Below are 27,183 nucleotides of genomic sequence, written 5' to 3' on the forward strand. Positions count from 1 at the left end.
TCTCAAACTATTATTATTTTCCGAGGGATAATAATACAGAGTAAGAAGAGATTTTATACATTCCTCAGTTTTGTAACAGATGACCTCAGGTTGCTGCCTTTGAGGCCCCTGTAGCATTGTCTGGCACTTTTAGTAAAAGCAGACAAGCAGTCCGGCAGGGATACCTGGATCTGCAAAAATAAGACCTGGACAGATAACCCCATCAGTTTTTGTATGGCTGTGTCTGACTCGGAAGTGCTTCAGAGGAGAACAGAAGTGAGTTTGTAAGGACTACTTAGATCAGACCTAAAAGAGGCCACTGGTCAAAGGTCCAATGGGCTTGGAGTCAGGGCTCCTCTGATATGAGGAACACTGACTGATAAGGGATGGGAGTAATCAGGGGCTGTGGGAGTGGATCAGCCACCTCTCAGACACGAAAAAATGTAACCTATTGTCATAGGTATAGCTAGAGAGACTTAATTTTTTTGTTATTTTGGTATCTTTTGTTATTATTATTTTGCCTAATGTGTACATAGCCATATCCTATAGAGTTTGTAGCAAATAAAAACACACTTCTGTGTCTATCTGGCTGTTTCCTGAGTTCAGGGTGTGCTATTATGCCCATTCCAGTTGACAATATTATTAAATTTATCATCATCTATACTTAAAATAGATCGAGCTCTGTTTAATTCTACAAAGCTTTCAAAAAATAATAGGCATCCAAGTTTATTGAAACATATTTTGCAAATATGATCCGCACGCCATCAGTTCCTATGCATTACCTGTTGTAATACATAAAAATGGGCTGTTGTCAGACGGTTTACTTCAGCTCACTCTTATAAACCTCTTCTTATTTTAACCCATAGCAAACTGCCAGTTATCTCACCGTGTGCAATATATTTTACAATCACCTTGTACAATCTAACTAGCAAAATTCCCTGAGAATCGACTATGTACAGTTATAGAAGAAAGAATGTGCATGCAACTGTAGTAGTTGGGTGAACCATTACAGCTGTGGAAACTCATGGGAGCTGTATAAGAATGACAGATGAGACAACTAAAATAATAACAATTGAATCAAATAGCACCAATCAGAAACAAAGGCTACTTGCAAAAAATACATGAATTATTTATTTCCATACTTTTTACTTATATTACCTTAGATGACTAAACTCTCACATTGAACAAAGTGCATAAAGTATTAAGTATTTGTTCTTTAATCTGTGACAAGCAATTATGCTCTTTGTTTTAAAAACTAATCAATATAAAATTACTTTTCTGTTTGATAATATGTGATGTATTAATATTTCTCCAGATTACACAAAAACTAGGCTCTCATGAAGTACTTTTTTCAAAATGGGGCACAAGTAGTTATTTCTTAATATTTAATGCACTTCTAACTAAACTAGCAGATGGCTGTAAATTATTTCTTGTTTTTTAATTCCAGCGATGACCATCATCTCCACCACAGATCTTAACTTTACTGACTATGAGTATGTGCAATTTTTTGAAACATTTAAAGACGTCATAAGCAACAAGTTTCTAAGACCTGTGAGAAACTGGACAATCCCTGTGCAGCTGAACATCACTTTGACCCTCTATGAGATCATTGGCGTGGTAAGAAACATCTCTTTGTACTGTTGTGTTCACTTGGTGCTTACTGTGAGAGACATTTTGTGTTGATTGAACACACACAATTAGGCTCTTCTTCATCTGAAAGAGCATTTAAAAATATAGTCATTGGTGTGGGCAATTCCACATTACTGTGTTGTGTGGATCTTCAAAGTTTAGCATGGTGGATCAGGTCATTGACCTCAACGTGTCAAACTTTAATTTCAAAAACTGAATGGAACTGCTGATTTTAGCTGGAAGAAGCAGTAGGAGCAGTGTTGCCATGTGTACAGAGTACAGTGAAATTCTTACTTGCAATGTCTGTAACATGCAACACACTGAGATTCTTTAGAGTATGTACATCAGATGAGTGAACTGAAACATAATGGTGTTTAGCAGGTTTCCACATTTATCACTTATACCAATCTAGAATTTTCTTCTTAGTGTAATGCTGGATTTCTTAAATCACCTAAGACTAGTGTCCAAAGCACTCCTAATTTTATGAAGATGAAACTAAGGCCTCCAGCTCCATAAGTACTCTCTCAAATCCAAGTATTTACTTTTTTCTATGTTTTGCAAATGAAGAGCTTTAGATAGATAGATAGATAGATAGATAGATAGATAGATAGATAGATAGATAGATAGATAGATAGATAGATAGATAGATAGATAGATAGATAGATAGATAGATAGATAGATAGATAGATAGATAGATAGATAGATAGATAGATAGATAGATAGATAGATAGATAGATAGATAGATAGATAGATAGATAGATAGATAGATACTTTATTAATCCCAATGGGAAATTCACAAGAAGTGTCCAGGGAAGGAATCCACATAAAATAAAGTAATAGGAGTGATCAATAAATAAAAATAGAAAAATAAAAGTAGAAAAGTACACATACATATGTACATTATGTGCAACACAAGTCATTTTTATTTAAAAAACATAAGCTTACATTTTCAAATGTTATTTATCCTATTGAGGATTAGAGGGAGACTAAGTCTACTGTATTGATGAGGACTGAAGCCAAAACAGAGCAGACCCTGGATTGGCGGCTAATCCATCACAGAGCACACATATGGAAACATGAATACCCACAATCTCACCAGCACTCAAGATTTTAGGAAGTAATAGAAAAACAGAGTAGAGAGGGAAAAAAATGGACATGAAGAGAAAGTACAAACTCCTCATAGACAATGACCAAGCTGACAAAAAATACTCCGGGCCTTGGGGGTTTGAGGCAGTAGTGTCAACCACTGTGCCACAGTGCCTGCTTTAATGAACTCTAATAATAATAACAATATAATAACAACACATATCTCTATTTAAATCTAAAAGGGATATGAAAACAATGTAAAGAAGATAAAATACAGTAATTAGCTGTAACTGAAGTACAAACAATACAAATAACATCAACCTGCAGCCATTCCATTTTTATTTCAAATCGTGCAAGCCTAATCACAACGAGACTTAAACATCAATAAACACAATAGTGTAAAAACTCTGACATACTGTATAACCAAGACAAGAAATCAAAGCAGGGTGAAGCCTATGGATTCCATTTATTTTATGTGCAGACGGACACAGACATTTGCTTCACAGTTAATGGTGTTTTGGTGACATGGTGGTGCAGTGATCACTACGTGTTTTGAGGTCAAAACTGTGTGAAGTTTATATTTTGTCCCTATGTGTTTTTCTCCCAGTGAAGTTGTGAATATGCCCAGCATGGCCCCACGTTTTGTGTCCTGTTTAGGCATGGCTCTAGTCTTGCACCAAGCGCTATTGGGATAAAAGCCCAGAATTGGATTAGCAGCTTTGAAAATATTTGGATGCAACAGATGTCAAACTTACTGAGCTTTTTGATTTAGACTTGCCACTTATGTTATGTCACATCAAAATGTATATGTTATTGTTCAGTTATGTACCACATTTAGCTCTTTGAAGATTTGTTTAAAGTTTACAAAATCCAGTATTGGGTTTGTTGTGAAGAAAAGCTTTGAAAACAAAAGGCCTGGACTTTATACATGGACATTATAAAAATATTTCTGGAAGATAAACTTTGACATCATTGGCCATCACAAGTGAGTTTGAGCAATGCATGATACTGCCCAAGCTAATATGATGCTGTAATAGTATTAGCAATATTAATATTGTCACATGTGCAGTGAAACCATCACTTGCATAACTGACCAACATGCAATACATTGCCACTGCCCAGTACCATGGAAAATCAATAAAATGCAGAACTTCTCTTTATTTAATAAAATACACAAATGAGCTTACCTGATGTCTTTTTTTGAAACCTTGTGCAAAATTCTTAGAATGAAACTCCAATATACAGCAGCAGTGAGATCTGTAGCAGCTTGAAAATATCCAAATCTAAGAAATCCTGGACAGCATCAGGGTAATGTGGATGCTAATTTACTCAACTGTGTAGCAAAAACTGGATTTGATTTATTTATATAATTGTTCCCATATTTAGCATCTACCAAGCATTTAGGTATACCATCACACAATCTTCATGTCTGCTGTTTGCTATGAAACAGTTGCAAAGTTTTCAAGTGAATACCATGAATGCTAAGATCATTGGAAATAGGCCTGCTCCTCTAATGGGTTATGGATGTTACGAGGGACCTTCATTTTGCGGAACTCCACATCATCTTGTATAGAAATGCCTGAACAATGAGCTTTTATGTTATGCTCCACACTAGACTAATCCTTTACAATCAGCCTGTCTTTTATCCATGTAAGTTTATTCATAACAGTGTAAGTAAAAAAATTAGCTTTCCATGTTTGTGTACACTATTATTCTATGATGTACTAATATTTATTAATTGTTATTGACACCTTCTAAAGTTCTATGTTCTCTGATTTCAGAGTTACTTACAACTTTGCTAATTTTATTTTTAATTTGTTAGGATGAGAAATCCCACATTTTGAAAACATACATCTGGCTCCGGCAGGTAAGAGCATGACAACTGAGGGATGTTCAGTCAAACAAGTTTTACCAGTCGGGTTTCCATCCCCAAAACAGTAGGATGAACATAAAAAGAAAGAAACAACATAGAACAAAACATATCCCAGAAACCTTTTCTGTTTTTCTTTCCTCAGTTTTCAGAGATGGTTTCTTCTCACATACTGTAACAATTGCTTGTTGCTTAATCTTCAGAAAAGCGACCCACTTTGCTATCCTGCCTTTGGTCAGTGTAGTGGAGTTTGTCCTCTTGGTGCCGCTGGAGGTGAACTAACTGTTGGGATTAGTCGCTCCTTAATAATGGACTGAAGTCACATGTCTGAAAGTGACTCATCTCTTGTAAGGAAAAGACTACACTGGGCTGACCAGTTCCTGATGTCTTCTGGTTTCTTTGAGTAGCATGTCCTCAGTAGGATACTATCAGTCCACTCCTGAAAAGTAAGAACAACATGCTCTGAGGCATGTTGAGTTCCTTTATTTTCTGCCTTAGCTCTCAGCCTATATCTCACAAGAAGATGGAGTAAAATAGGATGGGGTTCTTCAAAAATACTATGCATTAATTTCAAGTCAACTTTTGATAAGACTGGTTAGTCAATTGTACTTTACTATAGTAGTGAATTACACTGCCATCTTGTCCACACTCCTTTGTCTTCGTTTCTCTTTAGTAATTGGTTCATCACATCACAATTAAGCAGAAAACCATTGTCAGTTCATGTACAGCATTACACAACAAATTTTTAATTACAGAAGAAATCAGCAATTATATCTGTCCGTTAGTATTACTATATTTAAACACATTTAAGTCAGTTTAGGGTTACTGGAGGCCAATGGAGTCTATCCAAGCAGCACCCTACACAAAGCAAAACACAATCTCGGGTAAAATGTCAGTAAAGAAGAAAGCGAGAAGAAAGATGAATTGCTTAGTTTTATTTAGGTAACACTTTTCAAAATTAACATTTTCACAATTTTTATTGAAAAAGAAATTAATTAAAGAAATGTGAATCTATGTAGAGAAGGCACTGTGAACAGTCTTAAAAATAACATTTGTCAGTAGCACTTTACTGGGTTATGTAGTTCCTCTTAGAGCTACTACCTGACAAATATTTCACTCTGGGAAGATTTCTGTGAGTTCTTTGAACTTTGAAAGTTTCCTGATATGTGGAAAAAACAGACTTTTTAAAATGTATAGTAGGCTACCTACTAGGACATTACCAGATTAAGAAAACTTGAACTTAGCCTGTGTTATTTTATGCATCAAGAATCCTTAAAAATCAGAATCCATTGGTATTTCATGAATCTTCTATTATCTATGCATGTTAATTTATGGAGACTGTTATGCATTTAAATAAATAAAGGTTCTTTCTGGAACCTTCACATAGATGGTTCTTTCGGGAACAAAAATGCTTTCCCTTTGACATAACTCCTTACTTTAAAGAATGAATGGTGGTCGAAAGGTAATCGTCTGCCTCACACTTCCAGAAGAATGGATTTCAGTGCTGGCCTGGATACTTTCAATACAGGATTTGTACATCCTCCCTATGGCTTTATGGGGTCTTCTTGCCATATTCTATAGACACACTTTTCATGTTTATTGGTAGGTCTAAACTGGCCCTGTGTAAATGTGTTGTCCCTGCAGTCAGGGGAAGACTTATAAGTGAGGAGACCCCTGATCTAGAACCATTGTTCAGGATCCTCCTAGGCCCTTTAAGGGAACCACAGAAAAAACTAGCACATTTACGTTTATAATGTCAAAACTTAGGGAGTTGACAAAATTTGAACGTGGTCTACACAACTACTGCAAGTAGAGTGAAAATATGCAATAGGTGTATGAATAGCAGAAATAGCTATAGAAACAGCATCCGAGATTAAAAGCAATACAGACAGGGGGACAGAGTATGTGATGGCAAAGCTTATAATTATATAGCCATCAGAGCACAGTCTGTCATGTCAAATATTAAAAACAAAGAGAGTGTGATCCATTTCAATTATCTATTCTGAGAAAGAAAATGAGATACAGTGAGAGGGAGAACAGATGTTTTCAGCTGTTAAAATAAAACTAAGAAAAATTACAACAGAAATATAAACAGATAAAATCCATAAAAAATAAAGTAAATAACAATTTAAAAAGTTTCATTTTTCACTAGTTTGCAGCCTATAAGCACTTTTGTTCAGTTTTCAATAAAGTTTTCCTGTTGTTCAGTAGCGATTCAACCAGCTCAGTAGTTGTACTAGGCATGGAAAATTATTTGTCAACAATAACCTTCTGCTCAGGCATGTAAAGCATAAAGAACGATTTTGTTTTCCAAAAGGATTCCTCACTGCTATGCAAAGTGTCAGGCAGTGTCAATCGAAGCTCATATGGAGCCCCATGGTGTCTGTAGCATGTTCCATAAGTTACCAAAACAGTGCCCCTTGGTGTCCATAACGCATATTCATTATTATTAGATTTCAAGGACGGTGGGGGTGTTCCCTCTTACTATCTGTAGTACAGGCTCTTAAGTTTCAAAACAGAGCCCCTCAATGCCATCAAACATCTGGGGTCTGTTCCAGAAAGCAGGATTAGTGTGAAACCCTGTTAAAATAAAATGGGATTAACAGAAATTGAGCTAACCCTAGTCTCCTAACTGTGAGGCAGCAGTGCTATCAGAATACTTTACACACACATAGGTAAGGAACATATTTGGCTAAGAAAGAACATTACATTTATAGTGGTGAGATAGAGAGAGTGGAGAGAGTGCATTTGCTCTGCACCCTCGATGTGTCCTAAATTTGCTATTGCAATTCCACAATTCATACTCATTCAATACAAATTAAAGTGGTGTAAAAAAAAAAACGGATTTCAATTTTTACCTATATTATATTGGAAACATACAGAGAGACAGCAACAGGACTGCTTCAATTGCATGCATCAACCAAGTGTGTGAGGGAAAGTGCAGTCCGAGGTGAGGTGAGGCTCGTCGCTACCACACCTTGCATTTCTCCCATGTATTTGAATCAGAAATGTGCCAATTCAGTGATTTTGACTATAAAAATAATCAAAATTGTTGGAATCATACAGAAAACAAATGTATAACACAGACCAGATACATTTATTTTATGTTATTATTATTCGTTTTTTTTAACTTAGAGCCTCACCTGCCTCCCTTTACCGCACTTTCTGTTAATACTGTATTATCATTTATCCCAAGATGGACGACAAAGCTCACAGCATTATAACTAAAAATAAACAAATATTAATTTGATATCAAACTCTTTCTAAGAGAAGAGAGCCCTGGTGGTAGCCTTTTGGAAATTAATGTAAAAACATAAAAACATAAACATAAAAACATAAAAAATTATAAGTCAATTTTAATCATAGAGAGAAGTATGAAAATGGGAGAAACCAAATTACACATAAGCCCAAACAAAACCACAAGTTCTCTCTCTGAACTGGGTCTGGCTGAATGGGTCTTCAATCCCAGCTATTCTTCTTCTAATACTTTGTGTTTCCACATCTAGCATTTCCTGTCTAGCCTGACTCTCATTGCCAGTGCGAATCCTGGAATCCTGCAAAGTGCTGCCTTAGCATCCCCTAGTGGTCTCTGGTACAATGCAGGAGTTTTCCTGCTGTTAGTAAGCCTCTTCTATCTCCCTGAGAACTGTCCATGGGGCTTCTTCCTGTCTTGTGCCACCATGTTCCTGGAAGATTCCTCATTAAATCTGTTTAGCAAATTCTACCACAAGGAGTGTTAATAACCAGATGACAGTAGACTTCATTTTTTGACTTAATGGAAATCTGTTAATTGTAAGCATAATCATGAAGCGCTTTATTAAAAGGTGACAATATTGAACACCTTAGCACATCAGGCTGACAGGCGATAAATGCATTTCTGGAGCATCCATGCCCTAGATTAAGAGGTCATGTCAACTGAAGTTTAAAAAAAGGCTAAAATATCATTAGAAACTGTGCTGCATGACCTCAAGGTCAGTGGTTAGGAGTCCAGGATGGTTACATTATTTAATTTTTTTTCCCAGTCTGAGACAAAAGTAGGTTTTTTGATTACATCGTAATGACTGAGAAGGCTTTAATAAATACTGAGGTGAATTTCATTTGCTCTCCATGATTGGGAAGCAGTAATGAAGGACCTCTGTGACCCATGGCTGGAATTTCTGTAGTGTGAGGAACAAATGCAGAATCACTCAGTTTTTTTTTTTTTTTTTTTTACGGTCAGCTCTTTTGAAATCAGGTCCATTCTGCTTGGCACTGTAGAATTTTATAATTTTTAGGAAAATGCTAAATATATATGTATGTGCCCTCCGGTGGGCTGGCGCCCTGCCCGGAGTTTGTTTCCTGCCTTGCGCCCTGTGTTGGCTGGGATTGGCTCCAGAAGACCCCCATGACCATGTAGTCAGGATATAGCGGGTTGGATAATGGATAGATGGATGGATATATGTATATATGTATATGTACTGTATATATATATATATATATACTGACTTTATATATTCGGGAATGACTTTATATATTCCGACACTGACTTTATATATTCAGGAATGACTTTATATATTCAAGTTTGACTTTATATATTCTGGAATGACTCTATATATTCAGAACATTGAATTTATACATTATGGGGTGCCAAATAGGCAAATATAATGATTTTCTGAATATATAAAGTCAGTATTCTGAATATATAACATCAAAGCCTGATTATATAAAGTCAGTGTTGAAATATATAAAATCATTCCCAAATTTATAAAGTTAGGACAATTCACAAATAAAATGGTCTAGTTCCACCAAATATTCTCTACCTTCCGTGCTTGTCATTTTACTCCATGAGGGGCCGTTCAGGAAAAAAATATTTGTTCTAAAATATATAAGTTGGTTCAAATATATATATATACTGTATATTGGTTACATTGGTTTGAATATATCCAAGGTGACTCAGTTGGACATATCCTGATTTGGACACATCCACCTCTGGTGGAGAGGTATACACAAGCTTTTCAAAAGCACATCATCACATGGCAAAAAACCTTGTAAAATGTTAACATGCAAGCAAACATTTTAATAATTTTTGTAAATGTCTACTAGATTAAATTCCTGCACTTTTCTCCACAGTGACTTTCGGAGGTGAAAAAAAAATTCCTTTTAGCTCCAGTACTTGGAACATAGTTATGCATGCATTCTTGTAAACATGAATTGTGAATACTTGACATAAAAAGCAAGGTGATGCTTTGAATGTGAGTATATTTAACTGCATAAATTTACCATCATGCCTTTTAAGTGATGAAAAAAGACCCCATGTTTTATTTCTCCTTGACCATTATGTCATATGACAGTAGGCCACTTATCACTAGTGAGAAAAAGATGAAGATGAGTGGACTCGGGGTTGGAGACCAGGCCACATCCCTACAGAAAGAACCACAATGCAAACATATAAAATGAGAGGACTAACAAAAGCTTGACCAAACAAACAAGAAAACTTATGGCAGAAATGTGCAAGTACAGTAAACTGCAAAGCCCCTTTAAACATCCCTAGATCCTGACAACAGTGTCATTTTTTTCTACTTCTTTACTCCTAAATACTGAAGTTTTCCTCTCCTTATGTTCCCTAAAGTCTTTTTCTCTTTTTTCTTTGTTTCATCAAAGTTCCCAGACCCCAGTACAAGTTCAATCACATCTCTTTTACATTTCATTTCACTTGTATTTTGAGTCTTTCTAGAATTTACATTAATTCTGTATTATTAATCATCGCCTTGTCTTTTGTTACCCTGTGCTCATCTTGCAGCTTTATTTCTTAAATAGCATGTGATATGAATTAATCAAATAGCAATTTCTGGGTCTTCTGCTGTTTGTTTGTCCATCCATGACATTAGGAGCTGTAATATTTTATTTACCTTATGTTGGATAACTACAGATTATTTAAGGGTGGATTAGACAAATATGGATGTATGCATAAAATGTTGACCAGGTCCTTTGCAACCTTTAGTCTAATTATTTGACCACACATATGTATTAGCAGAAGTAATAGTAGATGTGTATTGTCCCAATATATGTGTCTTCATCCAAAATTTTCCTCTATTCATATTTCTGCCTCTTTTGCATGCAGTGACTACATGCCTAGCTCCTTATAACTCACATATTTCTTATCTGCCTTGTTCTATAGTTTTGGTATAATGAATTCTTGGTTTGGGACCCAAAAGACTTTAATGGATTGGCAAAAGTATCTATCCCAGTGGACAACATTTGGCGTCCTGACATCTATGTCTATGAGTTGTGAGTAATGTCTCTGATTTTTAAAAGTAAAATAAACTGCTGTATTATAAATGATTCTAATGCTTATAAATGACAATTAAATGCATTTTTTTTTCTTGAAATTTTAGCCCCCCTGTTTTTCCAGTGGCCAAGTTCAATGTTAATAGAAGGCATTTCCTCCTCAGTAAAAGTATGGATAACACAGTTGAAAATGGAATAGTTTTAGGAAGTAGAGGTTTGAAAGCATTAATTTAAGTGTGCCGAATACCCAGCAGATGGAGCTGTTTCGTAAAAATGAAATAAGTAATTAATTTAACGGTGGCCAGACAATTCCCCACATCAGTCAATTCCCCACATTCCCAACTCCCCACAATTACAATTCCCCACATCACAATTCCCCACATTGCAATTCCCCACATTGCAATTCCCCACTTCCACAACTCCCCACATTGGGATAATATGGAGTGCACTGAATTAATAATATAATGAAGGAATTCTAAAATGCAAATAGTAGTAATTAATCTCCAAAAGTTTTATTTCATGACAATTTATTGAAATGCATTACTGATTACAAAATACAAGTAACTGATATACACAAATGAACAAATGAGTTTAATACAAAATATGCTTGGTACAAAAATAATGAATTAGATAAGGTCCTATTCCATTTGCTAATAATTCCACTGTACAGGTTTATCTAATAAAAGAAAATCATTAAACTAAATGTACAGTACCCGACTAGGGTAAGTTCGCTACAGACTATCAAACGTGCAAACTTGGTGCGCGCGACGCGGAGCACGTAGATACGTTGTAAGGCGCGAGAAGAATTTTATTTGATTTATTTCGTGTTTTTATTTTTACACCATAAGTAGAGTCTATTATTTTGAGAACTTTAATTTTGGTAATTTAAAAAAGATAAAAATCAAAAATGTTACGTTTTAGCATGTTTTAAGAAAGATTCAAAAAATAATAGAATTCAACTTACCTGTTTCAAATTTTTAAAAGGCAAATTGTATATAAAAATGCATGCTTGGATAATGTATTTTTACATATTTATTAACAAGTAGCGTTTTTAAATAAAATAATGCTCGATGTGGGGAAACGGAGGGCACGCTTTTGTATCATTATATGGACTGTCTTATATAGTACATTAGTCTATGGTTATAATAAATATTATCCCAATGTGGGGAGTTGTGGACGTGGGGAATTGTGAATTTGGGGAATTGCAATGTGGGGAATTGTGATGTGGGGAATTGTAATTGTGGGGAGTTGGGAATGTGGGGAATTGACTAAGGTGGGGAGTTGTCATGGAACCGATTTATATTCTGTATTCTTTGATAGAAGTTGTGAATGTTCTGAGTTTTCATTGTTACGTATCAGCCAATCAGTGTACCCTTTACTGAATGAATACTACTTGCTTTTCTGCTTTCAGCTTTGAGTATTTATTATATTTTGAAATATATTTTAATTCTGTCCGTTGGTGGTTGCACTGTAAGGTAAAATAATATGCTCACAAATCTTCATTTTGTGTGATTTTTTCAATACCATTGTTCATCTGACATTTTATCATCACTGTTCCATAGTAGCTCCTCCAAACTTCTGCAGCTTCTTCGATACAGCTCTACTTTGTCCAATGCTTGCACATTGATGACCCTGGCTCTATCTCACACCACTCACTCGGGAGTCTGAGGCAACCCATTCTGCACTCACTTTCCCTGTCTTTGAAGTACTTCACATCTTGTGCTCACTCCATCTTTCTCCTCCTCCTCTCTTGCTGCCACTCTCACACATACACAGACAAACAAATAAACACCTTCTGCATCACTCCATTTATGGCCAGATTCTTAGGCATGCTCTGCTCCCTCATACGGTCTGTAGATACTACACCCCATTGAATTTTCTTGCCATAAATGCCAAGGCCGGAAAGCACACTATTTACTTTAGAACATTAGAACACTCTAGATGAGAACAGGCCATTTAGCCCAACAAAGCTCCCCAGTCCTATCCTTTTATTTCTTCCAATAAACTTCAAGTCGAGTTTTGAAAGTCGCTAAAGTCTTATTGTCTATCACACTACTTGATAAATTATTCCAAGTGTCTATCGGACTTTGTGTAAAGAAAAACTTCCTAATGTTTGTGCGAAATTTACCCGTTAACAAGTTTCCAACTCTGTCCCCATGTTCTTGATGAACTCATTTTAAAATAACAGTCTCGATCCACTGTACTGAGTCCCTTCATAATTTTAAACACTTCAGTCATGTCACCTCTTAATCTTCTTTTGCTTAAACTGTATAAGCTCAGCTCTTTTAATCTTTCCTAATAATTCAACTCCTGTAGCCCTGGAATCAGCCTAGTCTCTCTTCTCTGAACCTTTTCTAGTGCTGCTATGTCCTTTTTGTGGCATGGAGACCAAAACTGCACACAGTATTCCAGATGAGCATAACAGTTTCACAAACTCAGGTTTGATTCTTGGCTTGGTCACTCTCTATACATTTTGCACAGTCTCCTTGTCTCTAGGTAGCTTTTCTCCATTTTTCCACTCAGCATCCCAAAGACACACAGTTAAGCTTGATTGATAACATTAAATTGACCCATTACACATTTGTTTGAGTATGTCCTGTGATGAGCTGGTAACTTGTTCAGTTGCTTCCTGCCTTGTGTTTAATATGACTGGATGATAATTCACTGGAAACTCCCAGGAAGAGACATTTTTCTGTTCGTCAGTTGTTCTGAGTTTTTCTATTGATCATTCTGCTGTTAGCTTTACTCTTTGCATTATTGGGTCAAGAAACAGTAACCAGTTTCCATAACGGATGATGGCTTTTATTTTGTCCCACAGTGTGGAAGAAGACTTATCTCCACAGATCCCATACCTGTATGTGAGAAACACAGGCAGAGTCACTCACGATAAACCCTTACGCATCATCAGCTCCTGCAACTTGGACATCTTCTACTTTCCATTTGACATCCAGACATGCACTCTGTCCTTGGGTTCCTATTTGCACACAGGTACAGCCATCTGGGGGGGAGTTGGATAGAAAAAGAGTCAAAGGTAATATGAGCCATGTTATATAGAAGAGCAAGAAGATATTTGATGATTAAAAATGAGAAACACTGATGTTACCAAAACACTAGCATTTCAGAAAATGAAAACTTTTATTGATGGTTCCCAACAATTTAATTCAATTCTATCTTGTGTTTGGCACTGTTAATAACACTAAATAGAAATTCGCCTCATTTAATAACTTTGTTTTGCTTGTGGAAGGCCAGCACAGTGGTTAGAGCTACCACTGTTTTGCTCCAGGTGCCTGGATTCAAAGCCCTGCCTGGGTATTTTATTTTTAGACATTGTTTTACAGTGTGTGGTCTCACCCCAGAGCTTGTGGTTCAAGACTGGCCCAGTGTGGACATTGCCATAGATTTCACATGTTGGCTGGCACCCCAGCCAGAGTAGATGATTCCTTACCCTGGCTGGGAGTCTGTGGTAAAAGAAGGAGATGGAACATTGGGCATCATGACTGGGTTTAGTTAGTGGTATTTTTCCTGGTCATGAAACTATTACAACAAGAACAAGAACAATAACAATAATTTATTTTCTGTATAGCCCAAAATCACACAAGGAGTGCAGTAATGGGCTTTAACAGGCCCTGTTTTTTGACAGACCCACCAGCATTGACTTCCTAAGGAGACAAGAACCCCCGCCCCCCCAAAAAAAATATTTTTATTGGCTAACTGAACAGATTGCAATATGCAAGATTTCAAGGCAGCCCAGGTCCCCAAAAAAAGGTGTTATTTTGCTTCACTTGTGTATGGAGGTTTGAGAAAAGAGTCTGTAAACTTGCAAAAATCTACATCTACTGTGTTTGTATTTTTTATTTATTTCATTTTTTAATTGAAATAATTAATTAAATGATGGCCATTCTACAGACATATACATTCATTTCTCATGTATGTATTGTATGTAGGTCATTTAGGCCTATGTGAATTATGTATGTATACCATATAGTCTTTGAAGTCAGCAGCACCCTTTATTAAAAAATGTTCCTGTGGCCCTGTATACAGAAGTGATCAAGATGGCTAATAGAATGTTAGGTTATATAGCATGATGGGAAGAATACAAGTAAAGGGAGGTTATACTTGAGTTTTATAACACACTACTAGTGTAGCCTCACCTGGATCACAAAGTACAGTTTTGGTCTTCAGGCTACAGGAAGGATAAAGAAGCATTAGATAAAGCACAAAGTAGAGCAGACAGACTGGTTCCAGTACTGAAAGGTAAGCACTATAGTATGTGGAAAGACTGAAGGAGCTGAAATTTCCAATTTAAGCAAAAACAGAGATTAAGTGGAGACATAATCATTGTGTTTAAAATTATGAAATGGATTAGGAGAGGTTTCCAGACTCCACTTCTCCTTCCACATTCTAAGTATGTGAGTGCTAGTTTAACAGGCATTTTATACATGGAGTGGTGTGGGTGAGTGTGTGAGTGTGCCCTGCTATAGACTGCCACATTTTTCAGAGTAAATTCTGACCTTGTGCCTTAGACTACCTTGAATGGATGGTGCAACAATACAAATCAATGCAATGGTAAGGTATCTTCATAAAAACTATGTTACATTTTATACGTAAGTACTCTTGGGGTGAGATTTATCATGTAAAGAGCAATACTAATACTAGACTAATAATTGAAAAAGAAAAAAAATAATACAATTAGTTGAAGTTTCTGAAATGAATTATGAACTTGCAAAGCATTGCAGTTTCCTGTGTAAAGTGCTACAAGGTTGTTGCCTCATTCCACTGTCTACTCTAGTCCATCTTTGTTCATCTATCTTTGTGGCACCTTTTATGCATTTTTTGAATTACCTTTGCAATGACAGGTACACTAGAGACATAAGGTTAATAAATTAAACATGAATTTTGTAAAAAAAAAAAAAAATGAGTAAATGTTTGAGGGGATTAATTAAACAGTCTGGTATCCTGAAGCACTTGGCTGAAAAAGTGCAAGATGTAGTACTGTATAGCTAAGGCTGGTACTTCAAAATCCCACCAAAGCCTCATTGTGTTTTGTGATCAAGTCACTTAACTCACCTATTCTGCAGCTGTAGAATATCATTATTAAAGGGCAGTTCTAGAATTCAATTTTTAAGGCTCATCTGGTTAGTATTTAACTTTGATAGCTTATAATAGATTTGTTCGAATAACATTTTATGGCTCTGCAGCCTTCAGGGGCTTAGCTTGCTTGAATGCTAGCTTGAAATAGCCCATAGGACAAGTTAAAAAATATCCAGGACATAAGCAATTCTGTCTTCTTTATGTTCAATCTCTCTTCTGTCCAAATGTTGTGCTCCTCCACTTTCAAAAAGCACCAATGATAAACCAATCTGTTTTGGTGTGTATGCAGCAAAGGATATAGTGCTGGACCTGCTTCAAACACCGGAGGAAATCACTCGCGAATCAAAAGTCAACATCCAGAGCAAAGGAGAGTGGGAACTGCTTTTTATAGAGGCTCACACAACAACATGGCAGCTGCAAGGTGAAGACTGGTCCAAAGTCATCTTTAAGGTATGCCCTACTTTTATTAGCCTTCTGGGAATTTTGTTCAGGAACCTTCATGTTTCAAGTTTTGAAAAGCTGTGTGGTGTGCAACATATAACACATGGCAAAATTGAAAGACACATTGGAGTCTAAATGGGGGTGGCACTTCCTCACTCGTAGATGAATGGTTTAGAAAATTTGCAACACAATTCATGAGTGAAGAGATAACATGGAAAGTGTGCCACAAGGCAGCAATCTTGGTAAATAACTCGGAAAACCATGTCATGGTCCGGTATCCATATCTTATCTTACAAGTATGCTTTTATGGTTTTAGTTTATCTGTATTTTCATCTTCACTATCCTAACAAAAGTATTTTCTTTTTGGCACAAGTGCCACACTAAAATTGGGAGCTGCTTTTACCAGTCGTAGAGATGACTTTCCTTTTGTAAAGTATTAATATGGCATCCAGTCTGACACCCTGTGAAAATCAGATCTCTCTCATGTTCTTTTCCCAACCAGGTGAGGATGAAAAGGAGGCCCCTGCTATACTTAGTCAACCTCATTGTTCCCAGTGCCTTTCTCATGGTGATCGACCTTTTCAGCTTCTATTTGCCCTTACACAGAGTAGATCGTGGGGCTTTCAAAATGACCCTTCTTCTTGGGTACACGGTGTTCCTACTCATCATGAATGACCTACTGCCCAACAATGCTGGTGGCACTCCAATTATAGGTGAGTGAGTGTCAGTCTTTGGTAGAGACCACTGCCTCCTTGCCTACCTCTTCTAGTCCTTGCAATGTCATGGAGAACTCAGCCCAGTCATTGTGACCAGAACTCAGAAAGATTCTGTTTAATAGAAGTAAGAGTTCCAACTGGAACAGTGAGATAATAAGGTAGAAACACAAAGAGAGAGAGACAAAGAGAGCAGGGATATGACAGTGGCATGGGACCACAGAGTGAACGCTATAAATGAAGGGTAGTGGATATTCAGTGCCAGAGTGGAGGTGGAGCCAAAGACTTGTTTTCATACGTGATAGTATCTCATAAAGTATAACCTCTTGGAATGGTCAATTATCAGATGATCAAAAGACACAAGTTAATAAATAGAAATTTTAAAGCAGAGATACTTACACAAACATTTAACATAAAGTATAATAATCCTGGGCGGCACGGTGGCGCAGTGGGTAGCGCTGCTGCCTCGGAGTTGGGAGATCTGGGGACCTGGGTTTGCTTCCCGGGTCCTCCCTGCGTGGAGTTTGCATGTTCTCCCCGTGTCTGCATGGGTTTCCTCCGGGCGCTCCAGTTTCCTCCCACAGTCCAAAGACATGCAGGTTAGGTGGATTAGCGATTCTAAATTGGCCCTAGTGTGTGCTTGGTGTGTGGGTGTGTTTGTGTGCGTCCTGCGGTGGGTTGGCACCCTGCCCAGGATTGGTTCCTGCCTTGTGCCCTGTGTTGGCTGGGATTGGCTCTGGCAGACCCCCGTGACCCTGTGTTTGGATTCAGCGGGTTGGAAAATGGATGGATATAATAATCCTTTAGACTTACAATGTGAAGGGGAGGTGCCACCTTTTTACCTGGCCACTAATGAGTGGTCTACAAAAGACTCTTTTCTCAATAATGTTGGTATCACAAAATCGGCCCTTATTCCGTTCTTAATTTCCTTAAATAACAACAGCCTCTTGTTGGCTGAAAGTCTTGTGTTTCACATATGAATAAGTAGTTGCAATTAACACATTAACACAAAGGAGATTCAGCAATCACCCATTACCATAAATTGCTATAAGTGGATATGAGTGAATGATCAGACTTGCAGCAGGTGAGCATTGAAAACTATACCAGTGAGAATGAGTGCCACTGGGTTGATGTGCCCAGCATGCACTACTCAGGAACACAACACTCTCAGTTCATAATCCTGTATTCTTTATATTGAGAGATTGTACAATTATACCTTCTCAATTCTCACTGCAGAGTGGCAAAGAAAATTTAGTGATTTTAATTTTTTTTGTCCCTCCTCAGGTATCTATTTCTCTGTATGCCTAGCCTTAATGGTCATAAGCCTAATGGAGACAATTTTTGTCATGAATATTTTACATCAGACACGGTCCAATGTGCTTGAAGTTCCACCTTTTCTCCGAACTCTGACTTTTAGTATCATTGCAAAACTCATCTGTTCTGAGCCCGCTGATGAAGAAAAGGGCAGTATGGAGAACGAGGTCCAGCAAGGTACATTCAGCTTTGTCTCACATGATATGCTCTTGTCTGTATGTCTTTCTGTCTGACTGTGTGCTCTTCTACCACCTGAGGCTCTCCTAATGACATTTTGGGAATGGGAGATACTCCATGGGCAGCACGGTGGCGCAGTGGGTAGCGCTGCTGCCTTGCAGTTGGGAGACCTGGGAACCTGGGTTCGCTTCCCGGGTCCTCCCTGCGTGGAGTTTGCATGTTCTCCCCGTGTCTGCGTGGGTTTCCTCCGGGCGCTCTGGTTTCCTCCCACAGTCCAAAGACATGCAGGTTAGGTGGATTGGCGATTCTAAATTGGCCCTAGTGTGTGCTTGGTGTGTGGGTGTGTTTGTGTGTGTCCTGCAGTGGGTTGGCACCCTGCCCAGGATTGGTTCTTGCCCTGTGTTGGCTGGGATTGGCTCCAGCAGACCCCCGTGACCCTGTGTTCGGATTCAGCGGGTTGGAAAATGGATGGATGGAGATACTCCATGTGACAGAAGGAATCAACCACCACTGCCACTCGAAACACAGCTGTCTGAAGGCTGTCGGGTGAGAGACAAAGAAGATGGAGCTGTAGAATAACAAATGTGCATCTGACACTTAATTCTTAGAAAGCTTAACAGGAAAGATGAACACTTTAGCTATATTGACATTTTTTAGCATTGCCTTTTTTTAACAATTTCCAGACATTTACATTTAATATTTTCATAGCCTTAGCTTCTGGCTACAGAAACCTGTGGGAAGTGTTTAGGGTTCACAGAAAAAAAGAACCTACAACAACATTTATTTATATAGTGCCTTTCAATGCAAAGTACAATTCAAGGTGCTCTACAAATGGTAGTATGTGGAAAAAAAGAGAAAAAATAATCAAATTAACTAATTATACTATGGGTCAGATGGTCAGTGAGGAGAGGAGAAAAACTCCAGTGGAAAAAACTCTCAGCTTCCACAAACAAAATACCTTGTTGATGTAGGGTATGGCTACTTTAGGCCATGTGTAACACTGCCCCCTGGTATTCTTGGATAACGTTACGCTTTTTTAAAAGGTTGAGCCAAGTGTTCCCCTACAGCAGGGGTGTCCTGGAGGGTCGCAGTGTCTGTAGATGTTCATTATACCCCTTTTCCTAATCATTGACCAGTTTTGCTGCTAATTAACTTCTTTTTCATTTATTTTAAAAGCCCTGTTTTAAGGATTCAGTCTTCTGAATTTATTTTTTTCTTCAGTAAATGGCAGCCAAACAGAAATGAGATGTGAAGTGAGCCAAAACATGATCAGCTAAATTGGGACTTCAAACTCCAACCAATCTCACTCCAACCAGTTTCTTAATTAGAAGTAGGCTTTTGTTGTTAATTAAACACATTATTTTATTCCATGGCTTGTTGCTGTCACAGCAAACATTACCAAAACTGTTGATTTTCTGTTTTTTCTAAGAACCCATCAAAAAATTTTATTGAGACCTTCATCTTTCTTGATTTTCAGATACTGTGTGATGGGCACAGGTAACTCGTCATGTGGCACCTCGTTTTGTGTCTCATTACTGTTTGGATGTTGATTAAGGAAAAAGAAACAACTAAGGGGTCTGAGTCAAGTTAATTTAAACTAAGGCAAAAGAAGTTAATTAGCAGCAAAAATGGGTCACTAATCAAGAAGATGGTTAGAATGACACTGTTATTATGGGCTATCACAGCACAACAGCTTAGTGACTTCCACATTTCCCCTGAAACAGCCATTGACAGCTGCTGCAAAGTGAAGAGTGCTTAGGGAGCTAATGTCCTTCTTGTACTTCTACTTGACCACAATAATTTGGCCATTTGGTCACATGTGTATGCACTATGGTGAACATCCAGGTGACCGAACTCACTGGGAATGTCACAGTTTATTTGTACAGTGTGGTATGCACCAGTTTCACTATCTATGTCAAGGTCTGAATACCAATTCACATTGTCATCACTATCACATGACTCAACTAGTGGTTCGGTTTTCTTCTAAAACTGGCTTTATAGCTTCTCCTTTAATATTTGCTCAAGTGAAAATGGCAGTGAAGCAACTGCTACTGCTCCCCCTAGACATTCACCTGTGCCTGTGACACTCATTGCAACTCATCAGCATCTGGATAGAATTAAAGGAGTGCACTCTACAGAAGGAGGAAAATTAAAAAGAAAATGGCAGAAAGTTAAGCATTTAATGATCTGGCAAGGAATATAAATATTTATGAATTTGTTAGAAACATTTGTAGGTTAGACAACTAAATAATGAAATCAATTAAAAGAATAACACACTGATTATACACTTTGTTGGTTAAAAACTTGCACCCTGGAGGTCCCCAGGACTGATCTTGGAAAGTATTGCCATTGATAGTTCCTTCCGCCACACTCTTCTATTTACTGGCTTGAGTCCTCGTTCTGTGGAATGTAAGCTTTTTTCTTTGTGGTGGAAAAACAACCTCCTGGGCCATATAAGTCATGTCAATATACAGAAATAAGCAGTTGGGACAAGATGAGGGGTTTGGCAGCTACCATTCACAGACCCTGAAATTCTTGACTGTGTAACTAGGGGGCACCTCACCACCAACAAGAAAAAAGAGTCTGCAGTTTTCTACTTAACATTAGATAGATAGATAGATAGATAGATAGATAGATAGATAGATAGATAGATAGATAGATAGATAGATAGATAGATAGATAGATAGATAGATAGATAGATAGATAGATAGATAGATAGATAGATAGATAGATAGATAGATAGATACTTTAGACAGCTCATAAGGTTTGTAAGGAAAAGCCCAGCTTCTTACACCTTGGAGAGTTTCTGTAAAGAAGCCATGCTCTCACCTGCTCACATCTACTGCCTGTTTTTCTGCAGGCTTCTTAAGGTCATCACTAACCACATATAAAAACTCTTTCTTTTAGTTTTGGATATGCCTGAGAACCTGAAGAGTCCTCCACTAACACAGATGCTCTTGAAGAAGCTTTCTGAAGATATCTTTGCCATTCGGAGTCACTTGGACAGCAAGAATAAGAAGGCACTCATGCAAAGTGAGTGGATTGTGGTGGCTTCTCTGTGGGACTGCCTTCTTTTCCGTGTGTACCTCCTGTTCTTTGTACTGTTCTCTGTTGTCATCATCGTGTCCTGGTGTATGTGGTACACAGCCTGAGCGGGTGATTTAGAGTTCGGCCTACAGGATTTCAAGCTCACTTGGAAAGTAGCTCAGCTGTCCTATTCTGTTCTCTGCACCAATGTTGCAATTCTGTTGTCTTCATAGTCTGTCACTCATGTAACTTTCTGGGGCTCCACTGAGCAGGAAAACACACAGTGCAAAATTAAAGTCAGAGCCATGACCAGATGTTTAATTCAATCCACCTAGGAAAATTTAATTTTACATCACACTTTTCCACGGTGCCTGGTGATTCAAGGTTTTCACAGTTATATACTTAGAAGTCAGGTGGATAAACAACTGACAACTTTCACAAAGTGAGGCTCTCTAACAGCACAGCTGTTCAGCCAAACCACCTTCATTTGTGATTATCCCACCATCATAAATAACATACATTTTACTCAAATGGATTATTATTTATTTCTAAAATAGTAACAGGCACAGTTACATAGCACTTGCATTAGTCCAAACCCATAGAGTTTGGCCATTTGCCCTATGTCTGCCTGGCTTTGGTACTTGTGGGTACATTTTCCTCCAATATTTCAATGGACAAGCATGTTACATGACTGTGAATGGGCTGGTATGAGTATGTGTGTGTGTGTGCCCCTCCGTGTGTGTGTCTGTCCCCTGTCATACACTAACCCCACTGTTCCCTAGAACTGAATATGCAGGTTTGAAAATGCTTATATAGATATATAAAAAATGAAATTTGCATCTCCATAAAGTTCGTCAGCAGCAGGAAGCATGAAACTTCCTGGTAGACGGTTGCGTTGACCTTGGACCTCAGAAAACACAATGGACCAACACCAGCAGATGACATGGCACCCCAAACCATCACTGACTGTGGAAACTTTACACTGGACCTCACGCAATGTGGATTCTGTGCCTCTCCTCTCTTCCTCCAGACTCTGGGACCTTGATTTCCAAAGGAAATGCAAAATTTACTTTCATCAGAGAACATAACTTTGGACCACTCAGCAGCAGTCCAAAGGCGAGACGCTTCTGACGCTGTCTCTTGTTCAAGAGTGGCTTGACACAAGGAATGCGACAGCTGAAACCCATGTCTTGCATACGTCTGTGCGTGGTGGTTCTTGAAGCACTGACTCCAGCTGCAGTCCACTCTTTGTGAATCTCCTCCACATTTTTGAATGGGTTTTGTTTCACAATCCTCTCCAGGGTGCGGTTATCCCTATTGCTTGTACACTTTTTTCTACCACATCTTGACCTTCCCTTCGCCTCTCTATTAATGTGTTTGGACACAGAGCTCTGTGAACAGCCAGCCTCTTTAGCAATGACCTTTTGTGTCTTGCCCTCCTTGTGCAAGGTGTCAGTGGTCGTCTTTTGGACAACTGTCAAGTCAGCAGTCTTCCCCATGATTGTGTAGCCTACAGAACTACACTGAGAGACCATTTAAAGGCTTTTGCAGGTGTTTTGAGTTAATTAGCTGATTAGAGTGTGGCACCAGGTGTCTTCAATATTGAACCTTTTCACAATATTCTAATTTTCCGAGATACTGAATTTGGGACTTTCATTAGTTGTCAGTTATAATCATCAACATTGAAAGAAATAAACATTTGAAATACATCAGTCTGTGTGTAATGAATGAATATAATATACAAGTTTCACTTTTTGAATGGAATTACTGAAATAAATCAACTTTGTCATGATATTCTAATTTTATGACCAGCACCTGTACACATATACAGAAACCCACCCTCAGTTACACTGGAATGATTTAGGAACTTGAGGACACCAGACAGTGTTTCTATGGAATATGGCAGAACTTGTCATCTTCAAAAAAAAGGAGACCTGTTCTGGAAACCATGTATACAAGAGATCAAAAAGGAGAAGAGAAATTAACATATTGATTATGACTTTATACATTTGAAGTGGGTCCTCACAAAAGCTGTTCTGTGTTAATTAAAGTTGCTTGTAAATTATTCATTTTCCCTGTTACTTATTTTGTACTATTACAAAAGGTGCCATATAAAACAATAGTTGGCAGGATAATTATAGAAGGCTGCATTTTTGCTTCTTTCTCTCTTTACTTAATTCTCTTTGAAAGCACTAATACACATTTATATCTGGGTTCAATATATTAAGCTTCTTTTTTTTTCTTTGTGTGTGGTGTATTTTAGTTTAAAGAAGAAAATGGTTCCCACCCTCTCTGCTGCGTTAAAGTTTGGATTCCCTTAGTTTCAAAAGACTGATGTCCAAGGTGATGAACAGCAAAGTCTCCCCCTGTCAGCAGCTGACAGAGCAAAGCTGGTGCTAGTGTTGGCTGATGAGTGATAGCGCACACATGACTTCACCACCAGAGGGAGCAATTTTCCCACAGCACTTTCACTCAGACTTTTTTTCCATTTGTGTATTTTAACAAATGAGTGACTTGCAGGCTGAACGGTTATGAGACACATTGTGGTGATGCCGCAGACTACATACAGCACAGTTTTTAATGTAAAACATGAGTTTGATTCCACTCACACAGACTTACATCCTGTTCTTCTGCAAATCTTAATGATGCCTCTGGTGCAAGGAGTGAAGCTCAAACCACACAAAAACTGCAAAGCTGAGCTATTTATCTGTGTGGTGGATTCACCACCAGAGGGTACAATGTCTCACCTAGTATGTCTTAACTTCCTTCAGCTCTCTCTAAATGAATGGCAACAAGCTCTCAATTAGGAATCTGTAGCTCACACAGAGCATAAGGCCAGGATGATTCAGTGGGTGCTGGCATCCAGCTTCTCCATTACCTCATGAATTACCACGGAACATAAGCAACTGTTTTGCTAACAGAACTGAGTTATTATAAATAAAAATAAATAAATCAATAAAGAAAAGAAATAAAAGGAAAGGTCTTCAACAGCCTTAGGCTGTTTTAAACCAAGGGCAACTCCTCAATTATGTCAGCTAATATCCAACACTGATTTTTAGGTTATGGCTGTATCTTGTAAAGGTTTTAACTGTTTGTAACACCCTATAACATAAAAAGGCACTATATAAAGTTCAGAACTGGCAAGTGAATTAAGCTATTATTTTTTATTATGTCTCATTTGTATTATCAGTGGTTTTAGACATTCTCACATACAGTATGTCAAAGTATCCTAAAAATGGATAAGCATTTTTTGAATTAGTGATTTGTTCTGATAAAAGTATAAAGTGTTGCAGTTACCTGATCTGTTGCATCATCATTATTCCTGGAGATCCCTTGACTTTGTTTAACGTCTGTGTTCCATGGAATTATTAGCTGTCTCCTCACAATAATTGTGCTGCTGAAGTGGTCGTCCAGTGGGTGGCAGCACTGTTTCTCACTGCCCTTTCACAGCATCAGGTCAGACTGACCGGGCCCTCCATCATCACATTTAGTGTTAAAGTAGATTCTTTCAACTTTAACATGTTCGTACCAATGAATTTTGATGTGCAACTCACGACACTATTCTAAAACGTGGGTTAGGTGGCAGGGGAAACCTCACATTTTTGTTTTCTAAATGCCATATGTATGTCAGAAGGAAAAAAAACAAAATGATTTTAAAGCTTTTCCACTTGGCCTGCTGCATATGCAGATAGGCTTGCTCACATGTCGTCCTCACACTAGGCCAGGGGCCTTATTTATAAAGCAAGCGTACGCACATAAAGAGGTTTGAAATGTGCTTACACAACGTGCCACACAAACATCAGGATTTCTAAAAGAAAACTTGACCTGAAAGTTTGCATATATTTACAGCAACTCTGACCCAACATTTTGGACAAACAGAGAAATGATGACACACTTGATCACACAGGGTAATGCAGTAGTATTAGCTAAGTGATGACTCACGTGTGTAATAATTCATATCATCAAGCCATTATTGTAATGTGTATTGACGTAACACACATAATAAACCTCGGATACAATGAATATAATGCACAGACTGTATTTTAGTTTCTATTAAATGGGCCAATGCTATGTATTTGCAATGAAGAATTTTTCTTGTTTTTTTCCTCAGTTTACATCAACTTCCTTCTCAGTAAACTGGCCAACAGGTCAGGAATATTTCAGCTTAGCTTCTCCCTGTCATGCACAATGTATTGGAAGCCATTAACTGATAATGGTAGCAGTATCCAGTTCTCCTAATGTAACTGGCGCATTTTACAGCACTCATATTGCAATAGGGGTACCTAGTGAGAATGAAGCTGCTTTTGTTAACCATAAATAGTTACATTCCATTTATGTACAAATCATCCAAGATGTGACTGGCAAACATCAAGTCTCAGTGGCAAAATAGTGTAGCACCCCTCTGCTCTTACTGAAGGTGCATACCTGAGTTCAGTTTGTTTTCTTCTTTACTAACTTTAAATGTAAACTTTTACCCTAGCGTTCTCAGCACAACTGTTTCCAGGATCAAACCTTTGTTACTAATGTAATTTACATAACTCTACCATTAATTGCACAATTCGTTACTAGACCCCACATAAGGATACTATAGCCACCTGCCAAACGTGATTTCCCTTTTTTTTTCCTTATATGGCTTAGCCAACCATTATAAAAAAAAACACCTAAGTTCAATGGTTTAGTTTAAATTTATTAACTATTTACATATATACATAACACATCCATACAAAAGTTTAAACTTAAATAATCCAAGAAATCTATATCAGTGTTGAACAAGCAGTCCTTTCTTTGAATGCAAAAAATATCAATAAACAAGTACAATCCACTTACTGTATAAAACCTAATCCAGTAAACTAAATAATAGGAACCACCAAAAGTCAGGTAAAAGGTACCACAGATAAGCGTTGCAGGCCTGCTACTTGAAGGTGATTGCGACGCTACTTGGCGATGGCCTCTTATGCTGTAATACAGCAGACAGGTCTTGTTTTCTGGTTTCCAGCAGATGTGAGTCCACTTTCGGTTCTCTCCTAGCGAGTATCAATTCTCAGCGATAGTTGGTCAGCTGTAACAATATCGGATATTGACAATGTACTCCAATGTCCGCCGATGCCTTCCATGTTCAGCCTTTCACGGACAGTGCTCCCATTCTCGACCAGTCTGTCCAATCACCAACATGTTCACTGTTAATTCCGTGCTGGAATCCGGTCTTCTTTTTTTTTCTTTTTAAACTCCTCGCTGAAGTTTACCATGGATCGCGTTTCAATCTTCGCTTTCAGCGCAAAAACCAAGTCCTCCTCTTTCTTTTCTTGCCCCTCCTTTACTCGTCTCTCTTCTGACCTCTGACCCCCGCCCTTTGCTACTTTCCAAACCAATAAAATAATTTAACATAAATACCAGCATTTACTTTTTACAGTTAAAACCTTAGAAATATAATTACATAACTTTTCAACAACATGTACAATAAATTTAACTGTATTAATCACATTTATATTACACCATTGCTATTACCACCTCAAAACTTGCATTTTAAAGGGCTACAGTAGCTTTGATAGACATGATGATGCCATACATGGTGGCTGATTTATCAGTAAG

At 37.8% G+C, this 27,183-nt stretch overlaps 1 protein-coding gene across 1 annotated transcript; it reads left to right on the plus strand.

The window, feature by feature from the left end:
• Window positions 1-1,428: 1,428 nt before the first annotated feature.
• Window positions 1,429-25,833, plus strand: LOC114645513 (5-hydroxytryptamine receptor 3A-like). The gene is made up of 9 exons (XM_028793359.1): window positions 1,429-1,596; window positions 4,517-4,561; window positions 10,722-10,831; window positions 13,650-13,819; window positions 16,212-16,372; window positions 16,866-17,076; window positions 18,361-18,567; window positions 21,475-21,600; window positions 25,706-25,833. Exons 1-9 carry the CDS (start codon window positions 1,429-1,431, stop codon window positions 25,831-25,833), a joined length of 1,326 nt encoding a protein of 441 aa, XP_028649192.1.
• The last annotated feature ends 1,350 nt before the right edge of the window (window positions 25,834-27,183 follow it).

The sequence above is a fragment of the Erpetoichthys calabaricus genome, chromosome 2 (assembly GCF_900747795.2).
Source record: "Erpetoichthys calabaricus chromosome 2, fErpCal1.3, whole genome shotgun sequence".
Lineage (NCBI taxonomy): Eukaryota > Metazoa > Chordata > Cladistia > Polypteriformes > Polypteridae > Erpetoichthys > Erpetoichthys calabaricus.

Coding starts and splice junctions, on each gene's coding strand:
- LOC114645513 (XM_028793359.1), top strand. CDS start 1,429: ATGACCATCATCTCCACCACAGATCTTAACTTTACTGACTATGAGTAT. Junction 4,562..10,721: donor CATACATCTGGCTCCGGCAG/GTAAGAGCATGA, acceptor CTTGTTCTATAG/TTTTGGTATAATGAATTCTT. Junction 17,077..18,360: donor TGGTGGCACTCCAATTATAG/GTGAGTGAGTGT, acceptor GTCCCTCCTCAG/GTATCTATTTCTCTGTATGC.